This window comes from Rousettus aegyptiacus, unplaced genomic scaffold (genome assembly GCF_014176215.1).
Source record: "Rousettus aegyptiacus isolate mRouAeg1 unplaced genomic scaffold, mRouAeg1.p scaffold_m13_p_8, whole genome shotgun sequence".
Taxonomy (NCBI): Eukaryota; Metazoa; Chordata; class Mammalia; order Chiroptera; family Pteropodidae; genus Rousettus; species Rousettus aegyptiacus.
This window is the reverse complement of record NW_023416311.1, coordinates 88,701,710-88,720,789: the sequence shown is the minus strand read 5'-3', so window position 1 is coordinate 88,720,789 and position 19,080 is coordinate 88,701,710. Positions and strand designations below refer to the sequence as shown.

General features: G+C 37.4%; 1 protein-coding gene and 1 long non-coding RNA gene across 5 annotated transcripts in view; one reads left to right on the top strand and one right to left on the bottom strand.

Annotated features, from left to right (window-relative positions):
• Positions 1-5,776: 5,776 nt before the first annotated feature.
• Positions 5,777-14,888, top strand: LOC118606759. Its single transcript, XR_004952602.1, has 3 exons — positions 5,777-5,872; positions 13,116-13,147; positions 14,192-14,888. It is a non-coding gene; the product is annotated as an uncharacterized LOC118606759 (long non-coding RNA).
• A 1,188-nt stretch (positions 14,889-16,076) lies between these two features.
• Positions 16,077-19,080, bottom strand: part of C6 (complement C6) — a 53,375-nt gene continuing 50,371 nt past the window's right edge. For 3 of the 4 annotated variants that reach the window (XM_016147971.2, XM_016147970.2, XM_036226053.1), the window contains exon 18: positions 16,077-16,652. In XM_016147971.2, the coding sequence (XP_016003457.2) occupies positions 16,471-16,652 (182 nt within the window). In that variant the 3' untranslated portion in view covers positions 16,077-16,470. The remainder of the gene's footprint in view (positions 16,653-19,080) is intronic. The other variant, XM_016147969.2, reaches the window with a different exon arrangement.

Here is a 19,080-nt window from a genome sequence, read left to right as displayed (position 1 = left end):
TGTAAATGAATTGCCAGGGAAGAACTGTGGGCCAGAGATGATTTTGTTTAGTGGCAAGTCATTAGGATACAGAGAACAGTTCATAGAACTTGTTATTAAAGAGTGAAAAATGGAACTGCATCCCAATGCATGACTAAAAGTTTACTATATAGCTAAAAAGTCTAATTCTTAGAAGCGGTCTACAGACACTAAAGAATATGCAAAACGGAAGCATGCCCTGAGTGTTAGTACAAGGGCAACAATAAGCAAAATGGGAATATGCACTTCTGATTGATCTGTTTATTTTTGCATTGTCATTTTTTTTCCTTAGGTAAATGTGAATTAAGTAAATGAGAATTAAGTAAATTCTCTAGGGGAAGAGAAACTCTGTATAAAACTGCAAGAATAAAAGAGACAAACTCGTCAAACTTTCCCTATCAGTTATTTTAAAATTATGTTTTTTTATAGGTCGAAATTTTTACATACCCTCTTCTTTCAGAGTCACAGTTTCCCAGTGTCTCTTAAAAGCATGTCACCTTTGTCTCTGGAATGTAATTATATTCTGTAAAGTCAAACAGCTGGTGATCATGGGACTTATTATTTCAGTTGCTTAACCGTGTACGTAGTGCAGATGACATTTCAATATTTCAAGAACTCTTAGGGAACATTTCCAGAATTAATTGAAGGTTTTTTTCTTCATCGTGCATAGGAGCAATATTCAACTTTTTTAGGTTTTGCAACCTGTAGAAATAAAAAGAAAAACAACCCAATTCCTGCACCATGTTGGGACAGGGTGTTGAGTATAGAATAGTCAACTATTGCCACAAAACTGTTATGTAACAAATCACCCCAAAACTCAGTAGTTTAAAACAACAGATTTTTTTTTTCCCCATGAATCCATAGATTGGCTGAAGGTGGCTGAATTAGTCTGGGTGTGGCTTGATGATTCTGCTGGGGTTGGCTATGTTCACTCATTTGTTTGCAACTTGCTGGTCCTGGTGATCCAGGCTGAGTAATTTGTTTGATGTGTTTCTCATCCTCCCTCTAGACCAGCAAGTCTTTCTCATGCTGTCAGTGGATGTGCGAGGAGGCAAGCCTAGTCATATAAATGCTTTCAACACCCTGCTTTCATTATATCTATTAATAGCCCACTGGCCAAAGCAAATCACATGGCTGACTCTAGACTTGAAATATGGGAGCTACTCTGCCTACAGTGAAAGGGCACTATACAGTTACATGGCAAAGGGCATACATAGGGGAAGCAGTGAGGAATCGGGGGCATTAATGCCATCTACCACCAAGCTCTAGATCACATCCTCATTTGACACGGGCACTACAGTACATAAGGCTAGAAAAAAAGAAAATCAATGGTTTTGGAATTTAAACAGACCTGGATCCACATCTTGGCTCTGCTCTTTATTTGTTCAGTTTTGTCAACTCTAAAATGAGGATAGTAACGATATCTATTTCTTACGTTGCAGAAAGTGCTTGAAACTTGGAGGGCACTCATTGAGTACTAGTCCCTCTCTCTATAAACATGCTTTGTTTCAAATATCTTTGCATCTTGCTTTCTGGGGCTGTGATTTATTTATGAGACTCATTTTATAATCTCTGTCTTTAAAGAAATCCTCACTAGATACTGTTTTCTGGCATAAAGCAAATACCTAGAAGGACTCTTTTAATCCTACAAGTGGGATACAGATGAACATATTCTACCACCGTCATACCTCCCCAGAAACAGTTCCTTCAATTATTTTTCAAAGCCTGCTCGTTAAAACTCTCCTGGCATGAATGTTTTTGTCAGAACACAAGTCTAAATGGGATTAAGATAGACTTGTGATTTCTAATGAAAGTTGTATAACTCTAAAAATAAACATGAATTACAGAAATACCACAGAGTTCCCTGAACCTGCAGCGGATTGAAATCTAAAATAATACAGCAATGCTGCATGCTGAGATTGCATGAGGTGATATATTGAAACCAAACTGACATTACAGAACTGGATAGAAACACAGTTGCTCACATGGCAGAATTGTCAAGAGCTGTATCACATTCCACTCAAACGAACAAAGAACATCGGTTTCTAGAAGGAATATTTTCATTGTTAAAGAATACAGTCATCCCTCGGTATCCACAGGTGATTGGTTCTAAGACCCTTTCAGCTACCCAAATCTGTGGATGCTCAAGTCTCTTGCATAAAATCATGTAGTGCGTGCATATAACATATTTGCATATAGGCAGGATACCCTACACATCACTTTATTCAGGTGGATTCAGTGTAGTGCTCAGTGCCTGACCAATTCAAGTTTGCTTTTTGAAACTTTCTGGTATTTTTTTTCCTCTCCAAATGTCTTTTAACTGTGGTTGGTTGAATTCATGAATGCAAAATGTGTGAATAGGGAGGACTGACTGTATAGACTCTGGCTAAGAAAGGATGCCAGTTTGTGTAGTTGAGACAGAAAGGAAGGATGAGCCCAAATGAAAGTCCTACTCAAAGTGAAAAAAATACCTCTGGGAATATGTATCCTTCCTACAAGGATTATTAGGCCTGCTTATCACATTTTCCTTTCCTAGAACACTGCAATTTTTATTTCCTACAAGCTGAGTAGGAGTGATAGAATCACTTTTATTAAATGACAGGTAAAAATTATTCCTGACATTTTGTCTAAACTCATCAACAATTGGAGTGTACTTATGAGAATGAAATAGAAGTCACCTGACACAAGGGATAGCATGGCCATTACCTGGTTAATGTCAGAACTCATTCTTGGGGGCTTTTGTTTTTTGTAATGCCGAAGTTAAGCACAAGAATGAGAGTAAAACTTCAGCAACATTCATTTAAAAAGGATTAGTATTAATCAATGCATATATGCAATATTCTATCTAATTGAGCTGCAGAATAAGGAGAGTGCACGTGGACTCATGAGGCCTGTTCTAGCCCTCGCTATATACGTTACCAACTGACCAGTGTTGGATAAGTTATCAATGGTAATATCTGTCCTACTACTTCTACAGAATGGTTTTGAGTATCAAATGAAACAATAAATAATGATAAATTTCTTTTAAAATGCTAAGGAGTTATACCTACATCTTTTATCTGCCATGAGAACTCATCCTGGAGTCCTTTTACATCCTTAGGACCTTTTGATCTTTGAAGCGCCTTTGTTTTACAGGTTTCTTTTCAAGTCAACTCAATGCCATATTTAAAAAGTACCACCAAAATCAGGCAGCATATGCCAAGGGCTTTAGCAGTACTCATCCTTGTGTCACGTAGTCATAATTTCACAAATAGGCAATGAAACAGAGATGCTCATCACAGTGATATTTATAAAATGAAAATATTTTAAAAACCTGCATTCTCTATGTGGATCCATACAGGACAAACAGTTGATGGGGGCATCTAAGAGGTATATTACTCAGCTCTGTCTTGAAGAGAGAAGCTGCTGGAAGGAGTGCCATTTGTTGACACCTCTACTTATTTTAGGATCTGTCACAGCATTCAGCCCAAGGTCGTTCTTTGCTTAGGCTGCTCCTGGCAATGACGAAGCATTGCAGGGGTAAAAGAGCCCAGTTTGTCCTGTCCAGGACATGACTCAGCTAATGAGCAGTTTGCTCGGGGCTCCACATCAGCCTGGCTGAGACTCCCTCAGAGACACAGTACTGTCTGAGGGTCTTCCTCTGCCTTCTTTCTTTTTCTCCCTATTTTTTTTTACAGGTATCAGATCTGCTCTGTGATCTGAGATTCCCTCTGTATACTCCTGTTTCCTCTCATTTTTAATTTTTGCCAATGAATCTTTTGTACCTCTCATTCCATCTTGCTGCCTACTTCCTGGAGGATCCAAAGTCACATAACACAGTTGTTTTACTTAATGTAATTACTTATATACTTTTAAATATATCTAATTATTAGCCTTCCAGGTTGTCTTAACTATTCTTAATTCCTTTTGACTTTTTAAAAATTATATTTTTAATCATTGCACCCACCCTTATTACCTTGTACATTATATGTTTTTATTATTATTTAGTAGTTACAGGTTTAGAGATTGCAATCTACATCCTTAAATTTTAAAATATAATACAAATTTATACATTACTACTTTCTAGACAATGCAAGAAACTTAGAGCATTTTAATTTATCTTTGTCTCATATTATGTGGTGTTGTTTTTGTATATTTTCTTCCCATTTTCTTCATATTTTCTTTTAATCCTCACAAAGATATATTCTCAGATATACTGATTATGTAGTCTAAATCCACTTACCCATATATTAATCTTTTCACCTCAATCATTTTCCTTCTATCTAAAGAATATCTTTTGTTATTTATTTTAGTGCATGTCTGCCAATGATGATTTCTATCAGTTTGTGTTTCTCAAAAATTTTTTATATCACTTTCATATTCAAAAGTATTTTTGCTGTAATGTATATAGAATTCTGTATTAGCAGATGTTTCTTTCTGTTCTTTCAAATTATCATTCTATTGTCTTTCGCTTCTAGTTAATTACTGCTTTCGAAAGTTTTTCCCTTTCTTTCTTAATGACATTTGAGATTTTTTTCTAACTTTGGTTTTTAGTCGTTTGACCACGATGGACCTACGTATGTTCTAATTTAGTGTTATTCTTAGGATTTTTTTTTTTTTAAATCAGGGACCTTCTTTTTTGTGTGGTCCCTGAACTCAACTTGCAGTAACCTCACTAATTGTAAAGTTTTACTCAGCTTCTCTACCCTTCTGCTGCCATTTTCATAGTTGGCAATTACCTCAAAGGGAAGAGCTCACCTCTGTGTGCCTTTCTCCTTTGTCTGGATTTTGGTACCACAGATGCTCGTTCTTTTGGCAGCTCTCTGATGTTTTCATACACATTTTGTTAACTGATTATCTAGGTTTCCTAGCTGTTCTCAGTTAGAAGGATCACCTGAAAAAGCCCATTGCCGTTTCCAGAGGCAGAACTATCTGAGACACCCAGAGCAGTGTGCAGCACTATGGAAATATCATTTACTGTAATAAGACTCATAGATGCGGCTCACTTTGATTTGTTCTGCTGTGCGCCAAGAGTTTTCTTTCTGAAAACTTTTGTCTTCCTTCAATCCAGGATATTTTTTAGCATGTCCTCTCTTCTTTAATTTTAAGACGATGATTAGGTACATACTGGAGCTTCTCATCTATTCTCCTTATCTCATATCTTCTAAGTTTTTATTTTTCTTTATGCTCCACATTTTGTTCTAGGTAAATTCTTAACTACTAACCTCCAATTTGACAATTATCTCATTGGTTAGATCCTTATACTATCTTTTCTTCTCTCAGTGAATGTATTTTCCATTTTCGTGATCTCAATGTTCCTCTAGCTCTACTTCCTCTTGATTCATTTCTTCCCATTTTTGTTTCATAATTACTGATTTTACATTAAGGAGTTGAAAGTAAGATTCGGGGAAGAAAGTGGAAGTTCGCAGAGGAATGTTCAGACTTTGATGCCATTTTTTTTTTCCTGAAGTGTTTGCTAATTCCAAAGTTAAGAGGTTGAGAAGTTAAGCAGAGCTTTTAGTGGACTAATGGGAACCAGGTAAAAATTGCAATTTTTCCCTTTATTTTCCTCATTGATTTGTTGTAGTAAATCAATCAGTCCATTTTAGAATAGTGATAGAAGTACTCAATACATTTTAGCTGCTATTATTTTGTTGTTGATAATAAAATTATTATTATCATTATTACCTTCCACTTCCTCCTCCTCCTCCTCATCCTCCTCCTCTTCCTCCTTCTCCTTCTTCTCCTCTTTCTCCTCCTTCTCCTCCTTCTTACCTGGAGATTTTCAAGTCTTTATTGTGGAGCCTGACCTTATTTTGGTAACACATGCCTATTATGCTGGAAGAATATCAAAATTCATTTCCTAAACCAGCAGGTAAGCTTGACTAAGTTTGGGATGTCAAATGCTGCTACTCTCTCTAGATACGATGAGCTTTTTAAAAAAAGTCTGTTTAAGGCAAGGAGTCCCTTGCTCATTTCTGAATTCATGCCACAAAACCGCCCTGGTCGTTTAAATGTCTGTACTATTATAGCTCCTAATCAGCCACCTAGAATTTGACCCAGGTGTTTATTCTGGGTCTATTCTGAAGTTCTGTGATCCTAACCCAACTTAATTCTCTTCTGGTTCATGACTATCTAGATAATATCATTTTAAGCACAAACAACTTAAAAATAAATGCATATATTTTATGCATCATTATGTGTTTATAACAAAGTTGTTACTCAATGGGTAATCTTATAATATCACCTTGACTAGAACAGAGTATTGTTATTATTGTCAATAGTAGTAACACTAGAAACAGCAGTAGTAATTATCGCAATGTTGGCTCACATTAACCTTGTCATTACCTGGAAGTCTCAAATATTTTCATATGAGCTGTTGCAAATTCAGTGTTTGTTTTTCTATGTACACAGCAATATTCAATATTTCAGTTGTTATTTAATTATTTTGTTTTGTAGGTTATGTAATAGATTGAATTTTGTCTTTTCATTAAATACATTTTCAAAAATTAAGCATATAAAAGGCATTTTGTCAAAAGTATGCTACACTGATATTCTGCAAAATTTGGTTCTATTTTAATGCATTTGGGAATTATAAAACTGGCAGGAAACATTTAAGCCGAATGGCTTCCTGATTGAAACATAAACAGATTAAACATATTTTCTAAGCATTAAGAAATTTCATCAAACAGGTGGAAATGGTTCTGTCTATGTCACATTTTTTTCTCATTGGTTTCTTGTTAACTACGCATCTGTTAGTACATCACTGGCAGCTTCGGCTTTGTACTCATTCTTTTCTTCCTCTTTCTCTTGTCTGCTTCTAAGTGATAAGGTTGAGGGTTCCCGGCGTCAGATCTCAAAGGAACAATAAATGTATCAAGTAAAATAGTCCAATTAATATATTTGGATTTTAGTTGTAAAAGGTTGGATTTACCATAATCCCTGGATCACAATTCATTATTATCACTGGCTTAGGTATGGCCTTTCAGTTCCTTGTTTATGGAATAAAATTTAGGCTTCTATTTTACTTACAAATATTCATGCAATTAGAAACATACTGCTATATCCAATAAGTGGCTGAACAAGAGTGGAATCCTTGAACAGAACTTGACTATCTTTTGCTTATATTCAAAGCAAAATAACGTGTTACCCAACACACTTGCATCTAATTAGCAAGATTCAGTACACTGCATATGAATCTGTTTTACTTGGCAGGAGAGCAATTAAAAATATTTTAAAATTGAATTTGAATGCCATTATGTAGTATATATGCTACAGGTTCATCAGAAAAGTGCCCCCTCCCATTTCTGTGACTACAAAACCTAATCTTCACCCATCTTCTGTTTCTTGACTCTAAAGGCATTTGCATTTGACATAAATGTTTAAAGCCTCAAAATAAATATCTGACGACTGGGCTCCTAAACACAAAATTTTCTGTGTCTGTGTACTACAAGACAGACGTGCTACTGAAAAGATTCTTAAAGGTAAATTAACTTAGTGTGGTAGAGAGTACTGGAACAGAAATCAGGAGACTTGCGTTCTAGTTCTTGTTTTGCTACTAACTGCTTGGTAATCTCAGGAAAGTTTCTCAACCGCTGTGGGACTTCCCTCAATTCCCTAACCTATCCTCCTATCATTCTGCTCAATTTTGCCCAAGTCAGAAACCTGAGAGTTATCCTTGGTATCTTTCTCTGATCATTTTTTTCAAACCATCAGCAAGTCCTGTTGATGCTATCTCTAAAATACATCTTGACTCTAGTAGCTACTTCTCTCCGTACCTTCTTTAACAACCCCAGTCCAAACTACTATTATCTCACCTGGATTAGAGCCACAGCTTCTTAATTCTGCTTTTTAAAATAAAAATTGGATTATTTTTACTTTCTTATTTAAAACCATGACTTAGAAAGAAATTAAAACTTTTTACTATGGTCTGTAAGGCCCTGCATGATCAGGTCCTGCCTGTATCTTCCATCTCATATTTCATTGTCTTGTATCATTCAACTACATTGGCTGGCTGGGTGGCTTGCTTGCTTTTCTTCCTTCCTTCCTTCCTTCCTTCCTTCCTTCCTTCCTTCCTTCCTTCCTTCCTCCCTCCCTCCCTCTCTCTCTCTTTCTTTCTTTGCAAAAATATATTCTTGAACATAATACTCATACTTATTTTAATGTTCTACTCTTAACTCTAACATGTAAATCACATGAATATCTGCATTTGTTGTCTAATTTTTTCTCTTGATTACCAGTTATGTAATTATTATATACTCCTATCTATTCACACAATGAGTAATTTTTAGTTAAATATCAAATATATATATTTTTAAAAGGTAGAGGCTCCAGTTCCATGTTATTAGCCACCAGGGAACTATCAATCTTTCTTTTGCTGGGCAGTTAGAATGTGGAAGTGATCACTTTAATTCACTCATCATCTAAGTTGAGTTGAAGCTGAGATGTGGTCCATCTCTAGGTCACTTCTGTTCTTAGAGCTCAGTCCTCTGGGGTTTTTCATTGAAAGTTTGGTGGAATTTTATATCCTCAGTGTCGAGACGTCATAAAAGTACAAACCTTAAGAACATATTAATTTTTGAATAAGGATACCTTTGGCTACAAGCAGCAGAAACCCCAGCTGACAAACTAGCTTAAAAAATAGAAAAAATTTATTATTTTAAAGCAAAAAGACCAGACGCATAAATAATCCAGAGTGGGGTAATTCAAGGGCTCAATGATTTTACAAAGGTCCACAAAGTTTCTTTCTATATCTCCACTGGAGTCTCTTCCATACATTGGCCTAGACAACAAATGGAAATCCCCTCATAGTATCAAGGTGGCTGAAACAGGTCTGAGCATCACATTCAGACACTCATAAAAGACCATGTCTTTCTGTAAACTCTTGAAGAATGAGGAAATCCTTCTTAGAAGCCCTCTAGAAGATGTTACTCACCTCTCATTCATCAGACTTGCATCATCTGCACATGTTTAAACCAACTGTGGAAGGCAAGTGGAACCCTTTGATTGACTGAAGCCAGTTGGGGTTTACTTCTTGGGTCTGGTGTTGGGATTGGGACCACCCTCTTCTGAAATACTGACTATTGCCAGGGGCTGACTAGATATTTTTTTGGGGGGGAGAGGCAATAAATACTATCTGATGCAATGCACTAGTTAGATTTTAAATTATATCAAAGCGTTAGAAATTGGAACGAAGAACCTATTTTTATAGATCTGCATCATTAGCAAATGCCTGGAGTTCTTTAGAATGCAGTTTTGATAAGCAGTTGCTGTGAAATATAATAGGAATGATTTGGTAATCAAGAAATATGAAGTAGACTTAACACTGAAATGCTTTTAAAATAATAAATATTTCTAAGGTTCTAAAAAAATTTCCCAAATATAATGAGTTTCTTAGAAGAGTGTTTGCTATTTTTGCATTTATGTTCCCTTTTAGTCCTATTATGTACACTTTCTATGTAAGGATTTATTTTCTTTATAACTTTAATTCTATACTAATCAAGTTCTCTGTAGAATGATGGATACAATTAAGAATGTATTTAAGAACTAAATATAATCAGTCCCCATTCCTAATTTTAATTTGTTTCTGTAATTTCCCCCCAAACATGCAAATGATTATAAGCCATGTTCAAAACAACAATAGTCCCTATTTACTTAATAATACCCAGAGGAAACTGGAATGCAATTTAGGGAAGTAAAAGGGATCAGCTTCTAATGTCATCATGTCATTTGCGACACTTACGGTTAATATCAGACAGGTAGGCTATGTAATGAGGTAACTAGTAAACCACCTTCAAATCTCAGAAAGGTTTATTTATTTATTTATTTATTTTGCTCATGCCATATACCCATAGGAGTTCAATGGAGTATAAATAACTCTGCTCATGTTGGTGATGCAGGGCCCCAGGTTAATGGAGCAGCCTCCATTTCAAACATGCCACAGGGAAAGGGGAGCTCTGGGAAATCTTCATGCCAGCATTTATATGTTTTGTCTAGAAGCTACACATGTACTTCTTGCTCATATTTCATTGGTCAGAATCAATTACATGGCACCCTAACCTATGGGGGCCAGAAAGTATGATCCAGGTCCGTAGGAGATGAAGAATCAGTAACACTATGAGCAGTATTTTTGACAACTGCAAAAATGTACCAGTGTGTATCACTGCCTTTCAATAGAAGGGGAAACATGTCCCTAAAGCAACAGTTACTATTTGGTTGTTATAAACAAAATGGAAATACTTCAGTTAGTGTTGTGCTCTATATCCTAGCGGTATTACAATTATAACTTCATGAAGGACAGTAAATTCTGGTCTCATGACCTTGAACTGTAATATGGCTTTACCATCATGTTCAGGGTCATGCTTTAGGCAAAATGTAGCCTTTTCCAAATCAACTCTGTCTCTACATTCTGGGAAGGTGGTATCAAGCTAGTAATCCTCAGAGTGCATTTCCGGCTACCCACTCTAATTTCCTCTTCACTTTCTATTCATGGATCTTCTGTCTACATTGCTTGCTATCATAGATTGTTAGGTTTTCAACAGCAAACACTAGGCCATCTCCATTTATTTGGCATGAAGTTTAATTCATTCCAAAGAGAACTTGAAACCTTTATTGCTGATGTTGATCATCACGGCCATGCCTGTATAAGCACAGTTAACAAGCACCTTTCATAAGCTTTGGTAGATATGGAACCTAAATACTGGAGCCCTTTCTCTCTTCTGAACACTCTAAGTATGCCCATGGACTCCTTAATAAATCAGATTTCAATGGCAAGATTGGCAATAAAGAAAGTGTCTCATGTGATAGAAGTCCAACCACTCATCTCCACAGGTGTTAATAATAATATCCAAGTAGTTGAATGCACATTTTGTTCTAGGCTTTTAGTTGTGCATGCGCGCGCGCGCACATGCACACACACACACACACACACACACACACACACACACTCCGGCCATTCCTTAGAACAAATAGAGTGACTTAGGTGTTATTGTCCTCATTGGCGAAGGAAGAAACTGAATCTCAGAGAGATTAGTCCAAGTTCAACTAGCTACTCAGTGCCTCAAACTAGTATTAAACCTTGAGAATTTAGGCTTGCTTTTATTTTATTAATCATCCAGTTTTATTATTTCTGAAAGATGTTATCTGTATCTAAAATTTTTAAATAGTGACTCATTGCTTTGTATTTTGTATAATATTCGGTTTATACCTTTACAATCTTCCTAGTACACTGTAAATGCTTCCAAAATCTGCACAATTAGAGACCTAACTCCCATGATGTAGCAGGTATTCAGAAAAGCTTGCGAGTGAATGAATGAATGCATGTGATGCTCACATATCTGGCTAAACTACTACCTGTTTCATGTGGGCAAGTGCAGACCAGTGCGACTGGCTTGAACTCCAAGGCCAATTTGCCATCAGTGTGTCTATAAAGCAGAATTAACTATCTGTACTTTTCACCTAAGTAGAAGAAAAAGTGTTTAATCACTTTTCATGCCCAATTATAAAAAAAGCAAGCTGATTGTAAAAAATTTAGAAAATGCAGAATAATGTAAATAAGAAAAAGAAAATAAATCCAAATTCTAGTGATTTGTTCTCTGAATCATTGCTTTTAAAGCTTCAAACACATAATACACACACAATTTATATAACTGTAATCATATATAGTATTGTAACATGGTTTTTCACTTTTTATTATGCCCTTTAAAATCTTTTTAAAAGATGTTTGTCAGTGGTCTCATACTGTTCCATTATATGGAAAGGCCATAATTTATTACTGGACATTTAAGCTGTGTCATTTTTTGCCATTATAAATTATGTTGTCATGAACATCTTTCTATATAAATCTTTGTAAGTATGACTTTCAATGCACCATCTGTCCCTTGGAGTTCCTTGACTGGTGACACACACCTCTACTAACTGACATTCGACACGTGGAACTGAAGCTGTGCAGCTAGAACTTGTCAAGAAGACAAATGGGATAACAGTGGCCTGTCTCACGCTCATAAAATAAAATGGCTACAACTATAATTTCGTAGGCCATTTGTTTGGTTAGCAGCCTGATGCCTCATTGATCCTCCACACAATGTATTCCAAAAGAATGAAGGTGACCTTACAGGGAGCCAGTCCTTTAGAATCTAATTAATCAAGCTTTAGGGTATTTGGTGCTTAACACCAACCAGAGACATCATCATGATCTGTCAGCTTCTTGTTACTCAGAAATTGGAATTTAGAAAGAGACGTGGATTAAGCTTAGCTTGTGGGTACTCGCAAACAACAGAAGAGCTCAGTCTTTAAGGAATATTGGTTGTGTGAGTTGCAGGCTTTTGTAGAAAGAGAAAAAAACAGTAAAATATTCTAAAATTCCTTGAACTTTGCTGAAGACTGTCAAAAAAGAGGAACTAGTTAGTGAAGCTTGAATGTCACCTCACCAAATGACTGGAGTTTTAAAATCATAGTCTTAGAACTCTGCTTTCAGGACGTCTGCGATATATATAACATGTCGATTTATAAAAGTCTTTAAACTGGGGTCTCATTTATTTTGTCAATATCTTGGAGAATCAACAAAAATTAAAATCTACATTTAAAAAAAGGACCTGAGTTGGTTTCCTGTTACCTAAGCTACAAGAATGAATGCTTTATATTCTTCTCTAATGGCCTTAAGAGGATAAAGCTTTTACCTTTGATTTAGAATTTATTTAACCAAGGACAGTGGTGGAAATTCTAGGTCCAAATTCCAGGCGCTTAAAATGTTTCAGTTTTACTCTCTGCTTCATGATGACAATTTTATCACTAGCTCTTAACATTTATTGTACTAAATTGCTATATTAATATTAATATCAGAGTGTGAAAAATTCAACTGGTAAGTGGTATGCAAATTAACCTAATGCAAACTTTAATAGATTAGCGCACTCAAAAAATCCTTTGCCAAAAGGTAACTAAAGTAGTAAAAAGGCCAACTAATCACCATTAAAAGAGAAAATTGCTACAAGTAAAAGAATAAAATATTTTAAAATAACGAGTGATTTTAATCAAACAAAATGAATGTTATAGCTGGGATAAGCCTTTCATTACATTAGGAGGTGCACGCAGAAAACATTTCTTTTTTTTTTCAATTACAGTGCTATGGATTGAATTGTGTCTGCAGAAAAGGGTAAGTTGAAGTTCAAACCTCTGGTACCTGTGAATGTGACCCTATTTAGAAACAGGATCTTTGCTGATGTAATCTAATTAAGAGAAGGTCATTAGAGTGGGCTTAATCCAACATGACTGCTATTTTCATAAGACAGTGCGAACCTGGGAAGACAGACATGCACAGAAGGAAGATGATGAAGGCAGCCATGTGATGATGGAATCAGAGACTGGAGTGATGCATCTGTAAGCCAGGAAAGGCAAGGATTTCTGACAAACACCAAAGGCCAGAAGAGGCAAGGAAGAATTCTATCCTACTGGTGTCAGGAGGAACAGGGCCTTTCTGATACATTGATTTCAAGTATATAGCTTCTAGAAGTGAAATGATAAATTTCCATTATTTTAGGCCACCCAGTTTGTGGTACTTTGTCGTGGCAGTTCTAGCAGGCTAATATAGCCTTCACTGTGTTCTGCACAATTTCATTTTTCTCTTGCCTCAGATAAGTCTGGGACAGATCATATAGAGTTCTGGTAAGTTTGTTTATAAAAGTTGGCCCAGTTTGAGTCTCCACTTTCATATCCAATTTGCACCTCACCTCCTTTCCACTTCCAGTGTCAGCCAGGCTTGTGGGTCAGAAGACTGGGGTAGGGAAGGGACGACAGTCTTGCATGATTCCAAGCCCTCCAGCATCATGAAAGTGATGAGGAAGGGCATGTCTCATTCTAGGACACCTCCCTCCCATCCATCTGCTGAGTCTGGTTCTCTGGTGAACCAGGAACAAGGAAGTAGACTGGGAGAGATGGTAGGAGGTGTTGTTTGATCTTACAGTCAGTGATGAGATATCACCTCTGGACTTGTTCTAATTAAATCTTGTTCTGTGTTATTGTTAGACCTTGTGTTTTCTTGGGTTGGCGTTTTACTTCACTCCTACTTGCTCTGTTCCCCAGAACTTCCTGTGAGAGAGGCAGCCGTGTCTTTTTTTGCTGTTTTCTGTAGGTTCATGTCCAAGATTCAGGATGGCCTCAGAGTGCCTGCCTTTCTAATTCTCAGTGCTCCTCCCTACAGAGCCAGGAGAATCACGAGAGTTCCATGTTTTTTCCCTACACCTTGTGACTCAGACAGAGAAAGGACTGCATCTCTCTCCCTTCTGGTCTTGCCACACAACTCCCTTCTCACTGCCGAAATCATGCTGACCACCCTTGAAAGCATCCTGCCCTCAGCACTCTCTAAGCAGGAAGTGGTCTCATGCTTATGTAAGGGAGACTCCTTGGATGGATCCACATGTCTCAGGAACTACCAGGATGCTGCTCACCAGTGGCAGCTCTGAGAGTCCACAGCATCCAGCCAGTGAGGGTAGCACCATATATCCTTACTGTAGGTGCCCCTGCACTCTATAGATGATTCTCCAAGGCTCCAGTGGCTATTTTTGGCATCCTCTACCTCCTCACCAAATGGATGAAAAGGACTTAGAGGAGGACTAGGACTCTCACTATGAGCATTACATTCATGTGGCTGCAGATTCTCATGGCTTCCCCTCACTTCCCCTAGTCTGGCCCTCGCCTGGAAAATGTGAGGCTGGCATGAGAGGTAGGCAGAGTAGAGCCAATTCAGTCCAGAGGAAATTTCCTTGGCTCAGTTGTTGGTGGCTCTCATTAGGATATGGAAGTATTTACTGTCTCTTTGCCTTCAGTTTGGGATCTTGGAAGTGCTAAAAGCATGATGCTTCCAAGTAGTGGACTGTGCCCTCTGGCAGTGAGAAGGGAGTGGGAAAAAGATGAATTACTGACTTCTGGAAAAAGACAAATTCCCACTCAATTGCCATTATACTAGGAAATATGTTTTCTGCTTCCGGTTTTTCTTCCTTCCTCACTCTCCTTTGATAATGCAAGATGTTTTAGATTTTGCCAACATCCTATGATTGAGGAGATGGAGGAGGGGCTGCATTTAATGAATAAAGTCTAGAAAGGGTGCTTCCAGGTGGCCGTGGCTCATAGCATCTTCCACTGTGAGGGGATACCAGAGAGTTTTAGAAGTAGGGAATCTATGTCCACTTGCCTGCTTGGAAATTGGCTGGTTAAGGTTTTGAGAATGATGGCTAAATCAGGATTCACTGTTTGATGACTCCATTTCTAAACAGTGTTCTCAAAATGTGATCTCCTGATGACCATAAGCTGTACTACCTGGAAAGTTGTTCAAAATACAGATTCTCAGCCACACTCACCCAGACCTACTGAAGCAGAAATCGGGGGTAGTTCACAGGTACTGCATTCAGAAGCACTCCAGGTGATGCACACTAACGTTTGAGGACCACCTCTCTTCCCCAATTCAAAATGACACTCATGCCTCTCTAAGAAGTGTCTACTTCATAGGGCCTAACACAAAAGATGTGATTTACTTTAAAAATTACTCCTTCAAAATTCTCTGATAATTTTCCATCACATACACACAAACACACACACACACACACACACGCACGCACGCACGCACATGCTTCAGCTTAAAAGTTTTGTGGTATGCTTTAGGTGAGGTAAAGAGAATCCCTTTTCTCCTTCCTGAGAGACTGGAACTTCAGAAGTTTATGAGCTGCTTTAAACAGGCAGTTTTCATTTGGGTCCAATCATCCTTGCTGTCATGGTTATTACTAGGGACTCTTTCCTAGCTTCAGGTGAGGCTTATGGATGGGGTTCACCCTTCCCTGCATTATTCTCTCCACAGCAATTATCACCATCGAACAGACTATATATTTTATGTGCTTGCTTATGTATGTATGTATGTATGTATGTATGTATGTATGTATGTATGTATGTATGAATGTATATATGTCTTCCTCCACACGAATGCGAGATCCTCGAAGGCCAGGGATTTTGTCTGCTTCACTCACTGCTGATTTGCCAGCACCTTAAACAGGAAGTGGCACATTGCAGACATTCAAAATTATTTGTCAAATGAATGCATTAAGGTTGGGTTTCAAGAATTTATTTTACAAGTTGTTGTAGATTTCTATGTTTATTGATTCATTGAAGAGAATTATAGTGTTTGTCCTTATTTCTACTTGTGAGAATGCTTGTATCATGGGCTTCATAAAGTCCTCAGAAATTCCATCATTTTAGTGCAACATGAACAGAGGAATTTATTAGATTTTAAAAAAAAGTATTACCTAGGGATATGCTTTAGGGTGTTGTGGACTGGAACAAGATAGGGGAGGCTAAGAGAGGAGAGGCAGAGGAGAAGAATTATATGAAACTGACAATAAAGAATTTGTCAGTAACTTCTAGGCATGCCAGTCTGTTTGTACTTTTGTAGGGATTATTTTTGGACAGTAAAACTGTTTATCGGTAATTGTGTTAAGCCAAACACCTGCCAGGATGCAGTATTTCCATTTTCCTCTTGGCGCATCGTATGGTCCCCACTTCACAGATGTTCACCGTCTTCTTACTCATCGATGATCCCATTCTGATGCAGTAGAGTTGATTTCCACCTTTGGAGCACTGGGAGGGCAACAGGCAGACACATTTGGAAGTGGTGGCTGCAATGACAGCGAGAGTGAGGAAGAGAGAGAGAGAGAGAATGTGACTCACCACAGTACCTTAGGGTTTAATTTTACCCAACTTGTCTCCAGAGTGGTAAGCGCCTCAGTGGCAATAAACGAGAAAGCTGAAACAAAGGCATTGACCCAAAATACGAAAGCAGGCTACAGAGTAAGTCAACGAGATTCAGCGGTTGGGTTATCTCTAACATCTTACTCTCACTCACTGCCCACACCCAAGCTGTTCCACCTGGTCAATCCATTTCCCCAATGTCTTCAATATGTCCTTTCTGTTCTTTTCTCATTGGCATTGCCTAAGTACATTTATCTTTATCATTTTTTGATCATGTATTACAAAACCCACAAAATCTGCCAAGCACTTTACATGCTTTATTTAACCCTCCCAGCAGATGTATGAAATATATGCCAGTATACCAATTCTACAGTTGAGGAAGCTGATCTCACAGATATTGATTTGCCCCACAATTAAGTAACGGTCACACAATTAGTACGTGGTAGATACAGGTTTCAAATCACACATGATTCATAGGCCTGAACTCTTTTACCTAACTTTATACCACATTTGTTGATTTCTTTCTAGAATATTCCTGAGTTATGCTTGGGAATCTGTATTTTTAATAAGAAGTTGAATTGGGTAATTCTTCTTATGAAGCCTGGTTTCAGAACCACCCAATTACTTTGTAATTCATATAAATCTTGTATTCATGAAATCGTTTCATGAAATAGAATCAAGAGTAAAGTTACCCAAACCAAGTATGTTATATCAGTTTTGAGTAATGGAATACAAGCTTATGTACACACATGCATGTTTTAATCAAGGTCACCTACGGTTTGACCTCCACATCCCTTCGCAACATTGTCTTTTCTGCTTTCTCCATTCTGGTAAAGTCGCCTCCTCTCTGTTTCCCAAACAAGACCCCAAAGGTGTTTCAGTTTTTGTCCTTTAGCCCATAACATCCCCCCTCCCTTTTTGTTGGCCAGACTAATGTTCTCTTTCCTACTTTTCCCCACGTGTCCAGTTTCTACAAGTTTTACCTTCTCCACGAAGCATTTCATAGCCACTTAGCCCCTCACCAATTTTTTATTTAACTAAACTTTAATAGCGTAAACTTGTCAGTACTATATCTGACATTTTTATACTTTCCTCTTAGCTTTTCATAGTGTTTTCACCTAAGACACCTATAAGGGCTTTGAGAGCAGAAACTATGGCTCATCTATCTGTATATCCGACTCAGCTCTTACCAAGGTGCTCAATTAATTCTGCTTCATTAATTGATTTTAAATTCTGAATTTGGGGTGCAGATATAAGTATTTGAAAAGAAATGTATTTGATGGATCTGGAATAATTCGTGTTGCCAAAATATCTGAGCCAGCCTGAAAATCAGCAGTGATTACAGCTTCATTTAGGTAGATATCAGTACTTTCCCATGTGTCTCAACTGATAGGAGAAAATATAGCAGGGAAGTGGGCAAATCATCATACTTATAGGCTTTCTGTCTTTGGTAGGAAACAGTTTATGAAAAAGCATGTGTTTCCCTTCCACGCCCTCTGTTAACCAGCTGGAGAAGATACTATTTGTGGGAAGTCTTCTCCATAATTGGAAAGTACAGGGTATGGTGAGGTGCAGGAGACTGTTCCACCTCTAGAGAGGTCAGTTCCCTAGGTTTCCAGAAAGGCCACAGTCACCACTCTTTTAGTATGGTTATGACTTAAATGCTCTTAGCAGGATTATTTTCAGACTACTCGCACCAAAGACCTTTCCCACTTCCTCCACAAATACATGCCCCAACACTCAGCTGCCATGCTCTCAACCTTATGAAATACTTTCAGGCCAGAAGATATTTATTTCTCTTATGGCTCTTATTACACACAACCTTGCATTAAAGTTATTCATGTAAGTATTATGTAGTTACTTCTCCAATTATGGTGAACTATTTAAGTGTACAAAGGTCCTTTATCTTCAGACCTCTCATCATACCTTGTATAGTGACTTCCATGTATTGGGTACCAAATAAATGTTTGCTGAAAAAATCTCCCCTTCCTGTTGATTGATGGTGAATATTTTTGAAATTCAGACAAAACACATAATCTTCATAAAAATTGGCTCATTTCATAGCCATTTGTGTTCTAACTTTTGAAAAGTGAACTTGATGTTACTTTGAAGTTTGATTTTAAAATTTTTCTTATTTTAGAAAGAGAAGGAAATCAGTAGCAAAGTACACAATGTAATCAAGAACACGATTTAATCAAGGTGACATTCAATTCGATTCAAGATTAATAATATCCTAATTCGTCATGAGTGGGTTGGGTATAAAATACGATTTCAGCTTACTCTTTCTTCGTAATTGCTGTGGTGTGTACATTGACAGTGTTCTACAGTGCTACTTGAAGTGAATTCTCTGTGAAA